General features: G+C 44.6%; 1 protein-coding gene across 1 annotated transcript; it reads left to right on the forward strand.

Moving 5' to 3' along the window:
- Positions 1–9,999: 9,999 nt before the first annotated feature.
- On the forward strand, positions 10,000–14,842 carry LOC136398168 (carcinoembryonic antigen-related cell adhesion molecule 21-like). Its single transcript, XM_066372550.1, has 3 exons — positions 10,000–10,077; positions 10,949–11,293; positions 14,562–14,842. The coding sequence occupies exons 1-3, from the start codon at positions 10,014–10,016 to the stop codon at positions 14,840–14,842; spliced, it is 690 nt and encodes a 229-aa protein (XP_066228647.1). The 5' UTR covers positions 10,000–10,013.
- Positions 14,843–16,007: the final 1,165 nt, after the last annotated feature.

Here is a 16,007-nt window from a genome sequence, read left to right on the forward strand (position 1 = left end):
GGCAGTTCTTTGCAATCCAGTTTTCTAACGATGAGAATATGCTTTCAAAATGGGGGTGCTTCTGTTCCCTAACTAGCTTGGCTGGTAGAGCTGAAGCTATCTCTAGCTTTTTTGTATGGGATAAACTCCTTACTGACTCCATTTCTCCATGATTCTTAGCCCTTGCTGACCCCCTAACGCCAGCTCTCCCTCTGACCTCATTACCAAACACTGAGCTGTTTTCAGTTTTTTTTTCAATTTTTATATCTAATTTATTGTATTGACATGGTTTCAAGTGTCCCACTCAATATAACACCCACTGCACACTGCACCGGTGCCCCCGTCCCCCATGCAAAGTTTCCTGCCACCCCCATTTTCCCCTTTTGCCCCCTCTCCCTGGCTCCATTCCCCTTTTTCTTTAGTCTACGGCCACACTGTTGTCTGTATGTATGTGTTATGTATATATGATCTTGGCTAATCTCTTAACTTTTTGATCCTGTCCCCCTTTCCCCATTACCTCTGACACCTCTCCATCTGTAATCTGTGATCCTGCCTTTCTTTCTATTTTGTTCATCCATTTATAGTGTTCATTCTGCATTTTATCAAGAATTTTGATCAGCTCATAAAGACTTAAAAATTAATGACATTTATTTCACAGTGTACTCCCAAGAGATGAAGCCTTTAAAAATCATGACACATTGGCCACTGAAAAAGCCATGAATTAAAGACTGTCTTCAACATCATTGGGAGAGAACTTATCAGGTGCCCAAAAGCAAATGGACATCTAGTCCTGTCTTTGACACTTGTCTTCATCTACAGCGGTCAAAGACTTCTTGAAGATGAGAAACCTCTGACATCAGAGATAGACAGCTCTCCCAAGGTATCACCAAAGTCTGTATCCCTACAACTTGAAGTTGAACTTAATTCCTTTAATTGTCTTACCTGTCTGCTAATTATGGTTATAATAATAATTATACTTGTTCTTTCAGCTTTTCTAAAACACTATATGTATATCCCAGCTGCTAACAATTGCTATAATTTTACATGATAATTTTAGTATTACCAAAAATCCCCTTTTAATGGTTTGTATTTTTGAGTCAGGTCAGTAAGAAGCTAAAAACATTTCTTGGCAAGAGTAACAGGGAAACTAAGACAGATAGTTAAACAAAATGGTGGAACAGTATACAGCCAGATAAGAAGGTCACCAAGGCAGGACTTCCTGGACTCCTAGCAATGAACAACTGGTGCTACACCTACCCCCAGGGTGACCTTTCCTGCCCTGGCATGTCACTGATCATGTGGATTACAACACCTGCCATGCTGCTATCCAAACCAGTGCAGAACACGACCCTGAAAGAGCACACCTAAAAACCGGAATCATGTTCTGTTGAGATCTCCACCGAGACTTCCTCTAAACTTCTCACCTTTGAAAAGCACATAAAACCCCTCAAGACAAAAATGTCAGCAGGTGTTCTCCTTTGGGCTCACCAACTCGAATCTTTTTTTAAAGTAAATTTCTGTCTCCTAAACTCTTAGGGTCCCCACAAGACTCTCAACCAGGGGTGTAGTGGGCAGCAGCAGCTCATTTGGGGTTAACCCCTTGAACCTGTCCCCAAGGCCCCTTTCCTCAGCTCTCCAGTGGGATGTGAGCAGCCCGCCCTGGCTCATTTCCTTCCATAAGGTCTCTAGGAACCCAAAGCAGCACTGTGCAGTCTGTCTCCTGCGGCTTCTCCTACCTGTGGACTTTCTGTTTCATTGTTTACAGTTTTAATAAATGTACTCTCAAAACCACCTGGACTCATGTTGTGAAATATATCCTGAACAAAGTCAAGAACCCCACACAACTGGCCAGGTTAGGACAAACCTGCCATAAACCTGGCCCTGTTTCCAGTAACATTTTAAAATTTGGAAGGAAAGCTATTGCAAAACGAAGGAAAGAGAAGTGTGTGTTTTTTAAAGAACTTAAAATAAGTTCTTTGTCTTAGTAAGTTGGGTAATTTTGAATGAGTAAAAAGGGAGTAACTAAGAAGAAAAAGGGAAGCTGTAGAAGGTTAGTGGAAGAGGAATATTGAGAAAGGAATTCTATGCATAAATGCTAGAACCCAATAATGGGAATGTGCTTTCACCCTAACCCAACAAGGACTACTAACTATATTGATTCAAATGGAAGCAGAAGTGGCTATAGAAACATGGCCCTCTATAACTGCTGCTGAGCCACAGGAAATTTACTTATGAAGCTCTACTGTCCTCCTGGCCTCTGGACTTCTTAGATAGTACTAAAATTTACAAAATTATTTTCTTACAACCTTCACCCCAAAATGTACCTTAAGGTGGCAGTTCCCAATAGCACATTAGCAGAAATCAGATTAATAACAACACTTGAATGTTTCCTATAGAAATTGGGTGGACCATTGTAAATGGGAACCTATCTCATAGACCAATTGTGAAAACCAAAGTTGTGTGTGGTGTGCCCTCAGATTATAAGTAAAGTGTTATACTGTACACAAAATACAAAGAAGTGAGAGAGACAGCAAAACTTGAATCATGACAGCTTATAAGTTAGAAATGACCTGGGTTGCTTTTCTTAATAAAGTCCTTGTGACCTAACTGTTCCCCATTTATTTGCCTTTCACTTTTAAGAAAACTAGACCTTGACTTTTATCTAAGGTAATATAGTTCTGCACAATCTGTCCATTCAAGTACTAACCAGGCACAACCCTGCTTACTTCTGAGATCACATGAGTTCGGGAGTGTTCAGAATTGTATGGCCATAGATGATCTTGCCCCATCCACAATGGTCTATTGATCAGCAAGAAAAATGCTAACACTAGGATTTCCTAGAATGAGACTCCCTAGTTTCATGAAACCACATTATCTAACTAAAAAGGTTGGTCTTCAATGCATCCTTGAATTTGATTTATGACCAAAGGGGAGGTGTGAATGAAAATGGATGACATACTAAACCTGACAAGCTCAGAGGAATCCTGTAGGGTAGAAATTATAAACTCAGATTCCTGAAGTAACTGCATAGAATGATCTAAAACTAAAGTCTAACTAAAAGCAAGTCATAACAAAGCCAGAAATATCACAGTACCTGACTTCAAATTATACTATAGAGTCTCAATAATCAAAACAGCATGGTATTGGCAGAAAAACAGACATACAGATCAATAGAACAGAATCAAGAGCCCAGAAATAAAACCACATATGTATGGATAAATCATCTTTGAAACAGAGTAAAAAAAAATGCAATGGAGAAAAGAAAACCTCCTCAATAAATAATGCTGGGAAAATTGGAAACCTACATGCAAAAGAATGAAACTTGACTATAGTTTGTCCCCCTGCACAAAAATTAATTCAAAATGCATCAAGGACCTAAATATAAGATCTGAAACAATAAATTACATAGAAGAAAACACAGGTACTAAACTCATGGACCTTGGCCGTAGAGAACAATTTATGAATTTGAACCTAAAGCAAAAAAAATTGAAGGCAAAAATAAATGAATGAGACTGTATCAAACTAAAAAGCTTCTGCACAGCAAAAGAAACTAATGACAAAACAAATAGGAAACCATATAAATGAGAGATGATATTTACAAACAACAGCTCTGATAGGAAGTAATATCCAAAATATATATAAACTCACAAAGCTGAGCAACAAACAAGCAAACAATCCAATTATAAAAATGAGGAAAGGACCTGAACAGACACTTCTCCCAAGAGGACATACAAATGGTCAACAGATATATAAGAAGATGCTCATCTTAACTAGCTGTTTGAGAAATGCAATCAAAACTACAATGAGATACCACCTCACACCTGTTAGATTGGCTATTATCAACAAGATGAGTAATAATAAATGTTGGAGAGGCTGTGAAGAAAAAACACCCTCATTCACAGCTGGTGGGAATACAAATGAGTACAATTATTATGGAGCAAAGATGGTGGTTCCTCAAAAAACAAAGAATAGAGCTACCATTTGACCTAGCAATCCCTCTACTGGGTATCAACCCCCAAAACTTGAAAACATTGGTACGTAAAGACACATGCATCCAGATGTTCATCACAATATTAGTCACAGTGGCTAAAACATGGAAACAACCAAAGTGTTCCTCGATAGATGATTGGATAAACGGAGTGGTACATATATACAATGGAATACTACTCAGCCATAAGAAATGATGACATAGTGACATTTAGGCCAACATGGATGGACCTTGAGAACATTATACTGAGTGAAATAAGTAAATCAGAAAAGGCTAAAATGGTATGATTTCATACATGGGTGGGATATAAAACTGACACTCCTGGAGATAGATAAAAGTGAAGTTGTTACCTGGAGAAGAGGATCTGGGGAGGCGCACATGGGGGAGGGAGATGTGAGGGAGGTGGTGGGGGGAAAGGGTGTGAGAAGGACAAATATAAGGTGACAGAAAATGAATTGAGTTTGGGTGATGAGTATACAACATAATGAACAGTTCAAATGCTATGGAAATGTTCACCTAAAACCGATGTACTCTTATTGAAGCATTCACCCTGTTAAAGTTAATTTTCTAAAATTTAAAAAAAAAAAAAAGCAAGTAATGATAGGTAGTCACAGCCCGCACTAGATTTCAGGTGACTCCTCAGGCCTACACCTTCGCTTGTAACGTGTAAAATAAGGAGCACATTGATACGTAAAGACACATGCAGCCCCATGTTCATTGCAGCATTGTTCACAGTGGAAAGGACATGGAAACAACCAAAAAGCCCGTCAATAGATGACTGGATAAAGAAGATGTGGCACATATACACTATGGAATACTACTCAGCCATAAGAAATGATGACATCGGAACATTTACAGCAAAATGGTGGGATCTTGATAACATTATACGAAGTGAAATAAGTAAATCAGAAAAAAACAGGAACTGCATTATTCCATACGTAGGTGGGACATAAAAGTGAAACTAAGAGACATTGATAAGAGTGTGGTGGTTACGGGGGGGGAGGGGGGAAAGGGGGAGGGGGAGGGGCACAAAGAAAACTAGATAGAAGGTGACAGAGGACAATCTGACTTTGGGTGATGGGTATGCAACATAATTGAAAGACAAGATAACCTGGACTTGTTGATATTTGAATATATGTAACCTGATTTATTGATGTTGCCCCATTAAAAAAATAAAGCTATAATAAAAAAAAATAAGGAGCAAAAGGACTCTACTGGGGACCATTTTCTCAGTCAGTTGAGATATTCCTGTGGGGCTATTGTCATCAGTTTGGCTCAAATAAATTCATAAGAACTCTCCACAAAGTTCAAGTTGTCTTACTTTGACGACTGAAAATTACAAGATTCTAATCAAGACTTGGTGTTTTTGACGACCTGCCCTCACTGCAAACTATCTACGGGCCCATCAGGAGTTGCCTCAGCAGGACAAACACACCCTTATCACCCTCATTATGCAGAAGATTCCAAGAGTTTTAGTTGCTCTGTTCTAAGAACCAGGAAAGAACACCAAATATCTTTCTATGAAACAACACAAGGGAACAGGATTCTTGAGGTGGGGTCACTCACCCAGAGGCACACAGCTGCCTGTGGGCTCAGACATGCCACGCATTGTCTGCTGACACTTGACGTCTATGCTCCAGACTTTCCTGTGTTCCCTCCTGTATCAGAGGGTCTGAAAGGTTAAACACTATGTTTTCCATTCCTAGTACTTGAGAATCCAGATGTGAATTAAGTTCAGCCTCTGAGATGCACGTGTGTGTAACTAGGAAGCTGGAAGGGAGGTGGGGTCACTATTTCTGCTCCTGTGTTGACTGACAGGTGGGCTCTGGCAGACACGGCTTTATGGGAAGAAGCAGGTGTTTCTTCCCCTTCCCTGTGGGTGAGGGCTGTGGCAATGCAATAGAGAATCCACACTCTCAGTGACAACTTTCTAACTGGCTTTTACCTAGGTCTTTAGTGGTATCACAAACATTTAATTCTTTTTGTTAAAGACCTTTCTGGCCGGGCCCTGGCTTATAGTTTAGTTGGTTAGAGCATCAACCAAAAGCACAGGGGCTGCTGGTTCTATCCCTGGTCAGGGCACATACAGGAGCCGATTGATGAGTCTGTCTATCTCTCTCTCTCTCTCCCTTCCTCTCTGACTAAATATCAATTTCTAAAAAACTTTTCTAAAAAAAAACTTTTGTGGCCTGACCAGTGGTAGTGCAGTGGATAAAGCTTCGAACTGGAATGTTGAGGTGTCCAGTTTGAAACCCTGGGATTGCCCAATCAAGGCACCTATGAGAAGCAACTATGAGTTGATGCTTCCTGTTCCTCCCTGCCAGCTTTCTCTCTCTGTTCTGCCTCTAAAATCAATAAATATATCTTCTTTAAAAATACAAAATTGACAAACCTTTCTGCATAAATGTTTATGGCATGTTTACTTGTAACAGCTCAAAATTGGAAACAACACAAAGTTCAAGAATGGATGAGTGAGTAAACCAATCAGGGCCATCCTGACAATGGAATAGAACCAGGGCATAAAAAGGAAAGAGCTATTTCAAAATAATCATGTCGATTCAAGAAGTCAACCTACACCAAAATTACCTATTATGTAATTCAAATTCCAAAAATAACAAAAAATAAGAATAGAAACTAATGTATAATGACTATAAAAAAATGAGAGTTTCCATAGCACTGAGAAAGGAGGTGAGAGAGTGACTGGATGAGGAGGTTACCAGGGGGCCTGGAAAGACTTTAAGAGTGAAGAATACATTCATTGTCTTTATTGTAACAACTTGTCTGGTGCATTAATCTGGCCAAATTTATAGACACAAAAGCACTGGTGTCCACATGGCAAGAGGCCACCCTGTGCCAGGGATGTCCCAGGGCCGGGTCTTTCCCTCTCATGCAGTCAGGAGAGAGGACAGGGATCTCTCATCAGTGGAGTATCGAACCCACCTTCATTCCCCTAAAGGCCCAGTCCTGCCCACCCCACATTGTGAGTGACGTCTCGTCTCCACGGGGCCTGGGCAGCAGCCTGTGTCTTTCATTCTCACAGAGACCTGACCTGACGGAGACTCTGGGTCCTGCACTGCAGGTGCAGTTACCACCAGGGAGGAGCCACCTGACCTCAGAGGAATCAGGGGATGAAGGGTGACTCCCAATCACAAAGTCCCTGGGCTGTGGGCACCTGCCTATGGTCCCTGAAGTCCTGGGGAACAAGGGGAAATTCTCAGCAGGATGGGACACAAAGACCCCGAATCTGTGCTTGCTTCCATCTCAGAGGGAGTGCAGATCGAACAGGGGACTCTCCTCCTCTAACCCAGGGACCCACAGGGGCCCCTTGAGACTCTCCATGGGGAACTGTTCCGCTCCTGGATCCATGGCAGAGCCTTGAACCAATAGCAGACAGGGACACAGGTGACTTGGATTCAATGCCCACTGCTGTGAAGGGAACACACGGGGAATTGTGGGGACCAGCCATCCAGGCCAACCCCCTCTCCCAAAAGCCCCAGGAGAGCACTCACCAGGCCCTTCCTTAAAGACCTCAGGGACACAGAGCTTCTCCGGAAACATCACATCCCCCTGAAGAAACAGTTCTCCTGACACTGCACTCACAAAACTCTGGACAATGTTTGCTCTCACTGGGCTCACCCTGCCCTGGGATGGAGTCAGGCCCTACTGCCCACAGGAGCCGGGCTGAGCGGTCTCTCAGCCTGGAGGTCAGAGCCCACCTCGTCCAGGCTTCCGGATCAACTCTCACCTCTGGAACCTGGTCACCATCCCTAGTGCAGCACCTGACATTCACTGCAGCCAACTTCCTGACCTCCAGGTAGTGGCACTAAGACACACAGGCAACACAAAGGAAATTCACACAAGAACTGGGCTTTGGCTAGGGGGGTGGAGAAGGAGCCTGATTTCTATCTCCTGCTCTAACGGCCCTTCTGGGCCCCTCCACCAACCTTCTTCTGTCCCCCCTGCTTCTTCTCGGGAAACATGAATGAAAAAGGGGCTGTGCATTAAACCCGACCAGCTCAGAGGCCACATGGCTGGCCTGAGAAGCTCAGTGACCGAAAGAACTCCCACAGGATGGTTTGATTAACATTCCAGCTGGGCAGGTGATGGCAAGTACTCACGTCCCAGACCCACGGCTTCTGGAGCAAAGGTCACCCTCTACCCTAACTGGCCCCTGTGCCTGTTCTTATGCAACCTGGATAACATGCTTTTGACAGGTCAGAGGACTATTCTTTGCCAGACCATTCCAAGGATCAGCCCCTGGCACAGAGTATGAGACCACAGAGCCCTGGGCATCTGGTTCCCTGCACACCATCTCTGTTGTGAGTGTTCATTATCCTGTACTCACCAATGTGAAAATGTATCCGTTTCTCCACTTCACCTTTTATCCCATTCTAGAAATTTCCTCACTGTGCTTTCTCTCACCTTCTAATGGATTTCATGCACTACTTTTCTCCGTCTTTCATTATATTGTATAAAATAAGCGGCAAATCTGCTGTTCTCCTCGGGATTTGAGAACTTGCTCCCTGGCATGTGATGTCATTACGACTCAAATAAACTCATAAAAACTTTCCACACGTTTATACTTTTCTTATCTAAACTGGGCCTAGGAGCACCTGCTCTCTCAGGGGTCCCTGTGCTGCTCCCCACTTCTGGCCCTGCACCACCACTGGGCAAGGCAGGGTCACCACAGGAAAGCCCCCCAGGCAGAGGGCAGAGGCTGCGTGCAGTAAGGGGTCACAAGGACAAGCTCAACAACTAGGGAAGGACAGAGATTGTCTCCCTGCAACCGTTGACCAAACACCAGGGAGCCCCTGGCCACCTGACTACCAAACACAGTCCTGACTTCCCAGGACACACAAGACACCTCTCCCTTCACACCAAGACCTGCAGGTTCTTCTGAGACACCTGGTCCCGGGTTCTGTCCCTGGAAGCAGAGGCCAGGCTGGTGACACCCTGAGATAGAATAAGGGTCCTTTCTACACTCACTTCCCAGCTTGACCTCTTTTCACCCCCAGAGTCATCTCTGTGACCCTGGTGCTGGGAGGGAATCCAGCCTCCCCAGAGCAGGAGAACATGGGGAAAGCCTGTGTCCAGCTAGGTTTCTGTGTCACACACAGAAATAATCCCCCAGTGTGGGGACCCCAGGGCGTGTCTGTGCGGTACTGGCAGACTCAAGAACAAGACACAGCAGAGGCCAATTCTAGGGTGAGAGTGTCATCCTCTCAGGGGGACACGTGCCCCCATCAGCACTGCTATTGCCAGTGTGCTCCAGAGGCCAGTAAGATCAACCTCCCGTGAGAGCTTGTTAGAGGCAGGGTCTCTGGCCCACCGCACACCTGCCGAGTCAGAATCTACATGTACAGGATCTACAGACCATCCCACTGCCCAGGAGAGGGGGAGGGGCTATCCAACCCCCACATCTAGAATCTCATTCTGGTTGGACATCCCCCTTAGCTGAAGTAGCATTTCTAAGGTATCAAATGGGCATCACAATCTTTACAATGTTTCCTAAGTGACCCAATGCACAGCAAACGGGACATCTCTGCGAAAAATTTCCAAAGGTAGCCCCAGAACGGCCTTTCTGAAAGGTATAGTTAAATGTGGAGAACAGAGCGCTGTGGGAGTGGGGACAACTCTGTGTCTCACAGGAGGCTCTGGGAGTGCAGGACCTGGTGCTTTTTCAAGCACAGTGTCAGAATGTGTGCGTGTGCGTGTGTGTGTGTGTGTGTGTGTGTGTGTGTGTGTGTGCGCGCGCGCGCGCGCGCGCGCCAAAGTCACCGAAGTTCCCAAGGAACCAAATATAGGGAGACAAGAAAATGGAGGAAGGGCACAGGGATGACCCAGAAAAGAGGAAAAGAGGGAGAGATCTGGTCACAGACCCCGCCCTCTGCCCACGTGAGCAGGGAAGTTATCTTGCCCCAGGAGGAACCTCAGGGTACATTAAGGAGTGACAGCAGATCCCACCAGTCTGGACAGAAGTCCTTACGAGCCTTTCTGGATCTCAGGCTTTTCTCACAGAGAGAGGTAAGAGCAGGCAGCGGACACCATGGAGTCTCTCTCAGCCACTCCCCTCAGAGGACTTGTCCCCTGGCCTGGGCTGCTGCTGGCAGGTAAGAAGACAATCCCTGGGCTGGGCGGGTGGTGGGAGAAGGAGACAGGCTGGGGTCTCCCAGGGAGGACAGTGCTCTGAGAGGGGACAGATGGCTTGGACCTGTGGGACAGTACAGGCAGCAGAGTAGGATGGGGGAGGGAGCCCAGCTACAGGAAAATCTCATGATCTGGAAGGGGTGAGGGAACGGAAGACCTCGACTGCTATTTACTACCTAGTTAGTCATCCATTAACATTGAATTTTGGAAGCTGGTGATGATTATAAGAATTTATGTCGAGTGACACCAGAGACAACTGGACCAGGAGCGCTAAACATTGCCCTTCCTACCAACTTCAGAAACAGGCAATTACCCCCAAGAGGTGCAGGGTCCTGGGAACACTCCTCATTCACCCACATGTATGTGCAGTCTGTGCAGGCACTGGACACAAGATCAGACAAGCCCCTCCATATGGAGCTCTCATTCTATGGCAAGAAGAGAGACAAGGACATATCTAGACTTGATGACAGCCACCCACAAGTGTCATTGAGAAAACCGAGCAGGGACAGGTCAGAAATTGGAAACAGAAGATCTTTAGATCCTTGGGACACAACTTTGTTGACCACCTTCTCTAAGTACCAGCAGGGGTCTCAGGGTAGTGAGGGGGTGAATTAGACAGACATTAGAGAAGAGTATTCAAAACAGAAACAATAAGAGGTTACAGGTGTTAAAATAATGACAGCCATGCTGCTGACTTTGAGCATGGTACACACACACACTCTCACACACTCACACACACACCAAGGCTGAGAGACCTGCTCAGGATCAATGGTCTCATCTCCTCATCCCTATGCACAGACTTAAATACTGCTCCATTTCTCTCTTCCCTCCTAGTGTCACTCATCACCTTCTGGAGCCTGCCCACCACTGCCCAACTCGCTATCGTGCCAACATTTGCTGCTGAAGGGAGTGATGTGGTTATGCGTATCAAAAATAAGCCTCCCAATTTTTGGAGCTATGTGTGGTACAAGGGGCAAGGGGCAAATGACAATAACTTCATTGCATCTGTTTCAAAATATCCACTTAGAAGAAAGTCTATAAACGAGAGAGTGTTAGTCGAATATGATGGATACCTTTATATTAAGAGAGTCACCCTGAAGGATGCAGGAGACTACACCATAGTAGTCTACCTTCTAAATGGAAGAAAAGAAATCGGATTTGGAAGGCTCACTGTATATGGTGAGTGATTGCTCTCTAACCTCTGGGTGTCGGGTGGGGAGAATTCTACTTTAAACACAGGACGGACAGCCCTGGGCTCTGCCTCCACCGCTCTCTGCATCACGTCCCAGGTTGGGTTTGGGCATTTAGTGCAGGACACATACAGTGGAGACAAACTTCCTAAGATCAGAGTTCCCAACCCGGGTTCCACTCCTGCAAACATTCACTGCAGAGAGAAGGGCCATTCTGATGGGAGTAACTCAGCAGAGTGACACCAGTCTCATCCACACCCTGGGTCCCTCCCCATGACCATGACCCTAACAAAGCTACATCAGTGCCTAGCCTGAGTACATGCCTGGAATTTTAACAAAGAAGCTCAGCTCAGCAGCCCGGCCCCAGACCCCTGTCACAGGGCTCCTTACTTCAGGGACTCTGGTGACTTTATGTCAATTTGGATTTTACTTGCTGGGAAGTACTGACTGCAATTAACAGATTCCCGGGTGCCTGATTCACAAAACTCCTGATCTGATCATCAGTGAGGACTTCGACTCAAAAGCTACATCTAGGCCTGACTAAGTGGTGGCATGGTGGAGAGAGCACCAGCTTGAAACACTGAGGACCCTGGTTCAATACCCTGAGTTCACCCTCTTGAGCGTGGGTTGACCAGCTTGAATACGGGACGCTGGCTTGAGCATGGATCATAGTCATGACTCCATGTTGCTGGCTTGAGCCCAAAGGATGCTGGCTTGAGCCCAAAGTCACTGGCAAGGGGCTGATCTACACCTCCCTGCCCTGGACTTGAATCACATCCTTCTGTGTTTCTTGATGTCTGGGTGTCACTCCCACAGGACAGAAAGGAAAGTACTTTGCTTCTCACTCCCCACTCTCCACCTGCACCAGCTCAGGGACAACATGTAACAGACACTCAGTTTCTTTTGATAAATTAAGAAGAAATAAATGGTGATTGAAAGAATGAATGAATGAATGAATCAATCAATCAATCAAAATCTCTGCAGAGACTGGAATCTAGAGCAGAGTCTTTGGAATTCTGGCCACACAGACAGCCTCCTGGTCAACCAAGGGGCTGATATCTGGGTCTCAGACCCTTTGCTGCTCTCTAGAGAAACATTCCTTTCTGAAAGCGGTTTTAGGCTTTGGGGTATTAATAATAATTTTCACATGTTGAAACTTTCTATCTCTTTTTCAAATTCTTATTTTATAACCACCAAGCACAAGGGGACTACCAGAACCAGAATTTCAGCCCGCCCATCTCCCCCGTGCAGCCCATCTGCATTTGCACAAGTCCTCACCTGTCCTCAGCACAGGGAGAATGACTCTATGCCCAAAGACAGAGAACACAGTTCTTCTGCTGCCACAGTCAGCTCCTTCTGGCACCTGTTCTTTTCTAGTTCATCCCTTGGACTCTGTTCTGTCATTTATTGGCTCACTGGCTCATGTCAGTCACACTCACCTGGGAGGACCTGACCCACCTCTTGGCCCTCGAGCCTGAGTAATCAACTGACCACTGGCTTCCTCTTGGTCCCCATGTGTTATTTCTGCTTGAATCCAGTCTTGGGGGTGTCATGGGAAATAGCACCTCATACACCTCGACTGGGTGCTGGAGGCTGTGCAGCTTGAAGGAATGGCCTTTGGTCAACCGGCAGTCAACAGACAGTGAGAACCAGGAGGAGTGTGAGTTGGTCTCTGACTCGTAGTCCTGTGTCTTTCCAACCTGAGAAAGTCTGCGCTTTTCCCCAGACATACACTGGAGGTTCTATGTTCTCTTAGTGCTCAGGAACTCATGCATTTGTCTTGCAATAACTGACCTGCCTTATTCCTTTAAGGACTCAAGTTGGCTGAAAGGTGAGAGGTGCCAACTCTGACTGAAGGAATCTTTAGATGCACGAGGGCAATGTTCTCTCTGTTCCTGACACCACAGTTACCCACACGCAACATCACAAGCAACATTTCTGACTCCGAGAGCTTTACTTTACATTTTTCTAATGACAGTGATGTTGAGCATCTTCTCATGTGCTTACTGGCCATGTATATGTCCTTTAATAAAATGTCTTTGCAAGTGCTTGCTCATATTTAAATTGGGTTATTGGGTCTTGTTGTTGAGTTGTAGGAGTTCTTTGTATATTGTATATTATTCCCTCATTCTGTATATAAGTTTCAAATGTTTTCTTCTCTTAGCCTTTAGGTCACATTTCACTCTGTTGATTGTGTCCTTTGATGAACAAAAGTTTTCTATTTTGACAAAATCCAATTTATCTTTTTCACCTCCTGAGTTTTAAGTGTCATGTTCAAGAACTCTTTGCCAAATATAATATTTTCTTTCTTCTCCCTTTATTTTCTTTTAAGAGTTTTATAGTTTTCTGTCTTACTTTTAGGTTTCAATCTACTTTGACTTAGCTCTTGTGTGTAGTATCAGTAAAAGGTCCACTTCATTCGCTTGCAGGTGGATATTGCTGTTCGGCACAATTTGTTGAAAAGACTGTTCTTTTTCAAGTGAAAAGTCTGGGCTTCATTGTCCAAACAATTTCATTGTCCTTTTTGATAATGTTTTTATGCCAGTGTCACACTATTTTGGTTACTTTAGCTCTGTAGTAAGCTTTGAAACCAGGAAGTTAAGATCTCCAATTTCAATAACTTTTTTTAAGATCATTACAAACATTTAGGGTTCATTGAAGTTCCATATGAATTTTAGGGTGGATATTATTATTTCTGCAAAAAACAAGTAATTGGTATTTTGATAAAGATTGTATGAAATAACTAGGTAGTTAAAGATCCTGTGTTGCTTAATGAATTATTTAACAAGAGTTAAATGCCTTTTTACTCGTTATAAATTTCCCTTGTCCTGAGAGATGGACCAAATTGGTAAGCCTGCCTTCTTCAATATACATGAAGTTTACATAGAGAGTGGGGCCTGATCCTTTCTGAAGACAAAGAAAGTTCTAGAAAAGAATCAATAAAAGCTTATGAGGAAAAATTCCACCTGATGATGAAGTTATAAGTCACACGGGCTGGAAAGCAATTCCCACGGAGATGTCCATGGGAACAGGTCATGGTCATGCTGGGGTGAACTGGTATCAGAGAGGAGGTTCAGCCTTCTCATTACACATGTCACCAAAACAAAGACAAACATCCCTCTGCAGAGGTCAGGACCATCATCTGGTGATCTTTACAGATCTCAGTGTAAACTGAGTGGCTGAGATCTCTGAGGAAGCTGCGTGGCCCCAGGTCCCAAGCCAACTCTCTATCATTCACATCCTCTGTTTCTCTGCAGAGCCCTTGAGAGTGCCCACCCTCCTGGCCAGCAATACCATAGTCACAGAGAATAAAGATGCCGTGGAGCTGACCTGCTACACAAATGGGATCACCACCCACTGGTTATTCAATGCTGTCAGATTGAAGCTCACGGAGAGGATGAAGCTGTCCCCAGACAACAGAGTCCTCACTATAGACCCTGTCCGCAGGGAGGATGCTGGCAGTTACCAGTGTGAAGTGTCCAACCCGCAGTCTTCTACTGAAAGCTGGCCCGTTGAGCTGAATGTGAAATATGAGTGACTGTCCTGCCCTTCTTCATGTTCCTAAAATCTGAATAAATTTCTTTGCACCATTTTAATAGAGTTGTTGTGAAGGATGAGAGTCCTTAGACATGCATTGAATCCATAAATATTCAAAATTGAGAACTAACATTTTCACTATTGAAAACTTAAGGTCACATTCCACACCAGATCCCACCTTCGGTTGGTCTTGCCTGCACCATCTATATAACGAAGTGACAGCAAGTCCCTCACAGGATGGGCAGTAACTGATCACCGTTGGGAGAATGTGATGAGTTCCCAGGACTGTGAGCTCTGACCCTTCCCCAGGGGATGTGTGGAGGGTGTCTGGACACTGGAGTGGACACCAGGAATGGACAGGTAGACACCGATGTGGGTAGCAACAGTGATCTTTCTGTTTATGCTTCCTGTTTTATTTTTCCAAAACAATTTCTGAAGTCTTCTGAACCATTCCTACTGTCATGGCAACAGACTTACTCACATAAGTTCAGTGTGACCCTGTCCTCTTTGTTATAGAATATAATTCGCAATACAACCAAGGCTTTGACTCAAGTGTCCTCGTTAAGGCACGTGCCCACATATTTAAAAATGACCTCACCCTTTGTGGAACTGAATTAAACCTGATGTGTATTTCAGTATTTCCTGGAGAACAGTGCATCATTCAAAGCTAGAAAGACTGCAAGTGAAGTGTGAGGGTGAGGCTTCCTAACCACAAGAGGCTGTTAAAACTTCCTTCATCATTCTCATAGAAAAACCTGTCTCGAAGCATACTTGTGGTGAATGTCAGTTCCTCTGCACTTAGGTAACTAAGCAGGCCAAATCAAGTGACACCAACCATGTTGTAGGATCAAAAATACTCTTCTTCCTTGGAGATGATGTTTGATCCAAGGGAAAGTGGCTCCATGGAAAACTCCAGAAGCACAGCCTAATGGGAGGTCAGATCCTGGCCCTGCTCGGGGTGTCTCAGCTACTCTGCATTGTTTATGAGTGGCTGGGAATTGGCACGTCTTTACCAATAACAGGAACTAATGGAGATGCAACTGGGTCTAGGCTGAAAGAGGTGTAGTTGTGTTTCTCCTCACTGTACAGAAGCAGTTTTGTAGAGACCTAGGGGCTTTCCTGTTCCCTCAGAGTCATTGACTTTTAGACAGGTTCTTCCTGACGAC

Source organism: Saccopteryx leptura, chromosome 3 (genome assembly GCF_036850995.1).
Source record: "Saccopteryx leptura isolate mSacLep1 chromosome 3, mSacLep1_pri_phased_curated, whole genome shotgun sequence".
NCBI lineage: Eukaryota > Metazoa > Chordata > Mammalia > Chiroptera > Emballonuridae > Saccopteryx > Saccopteryx leptura.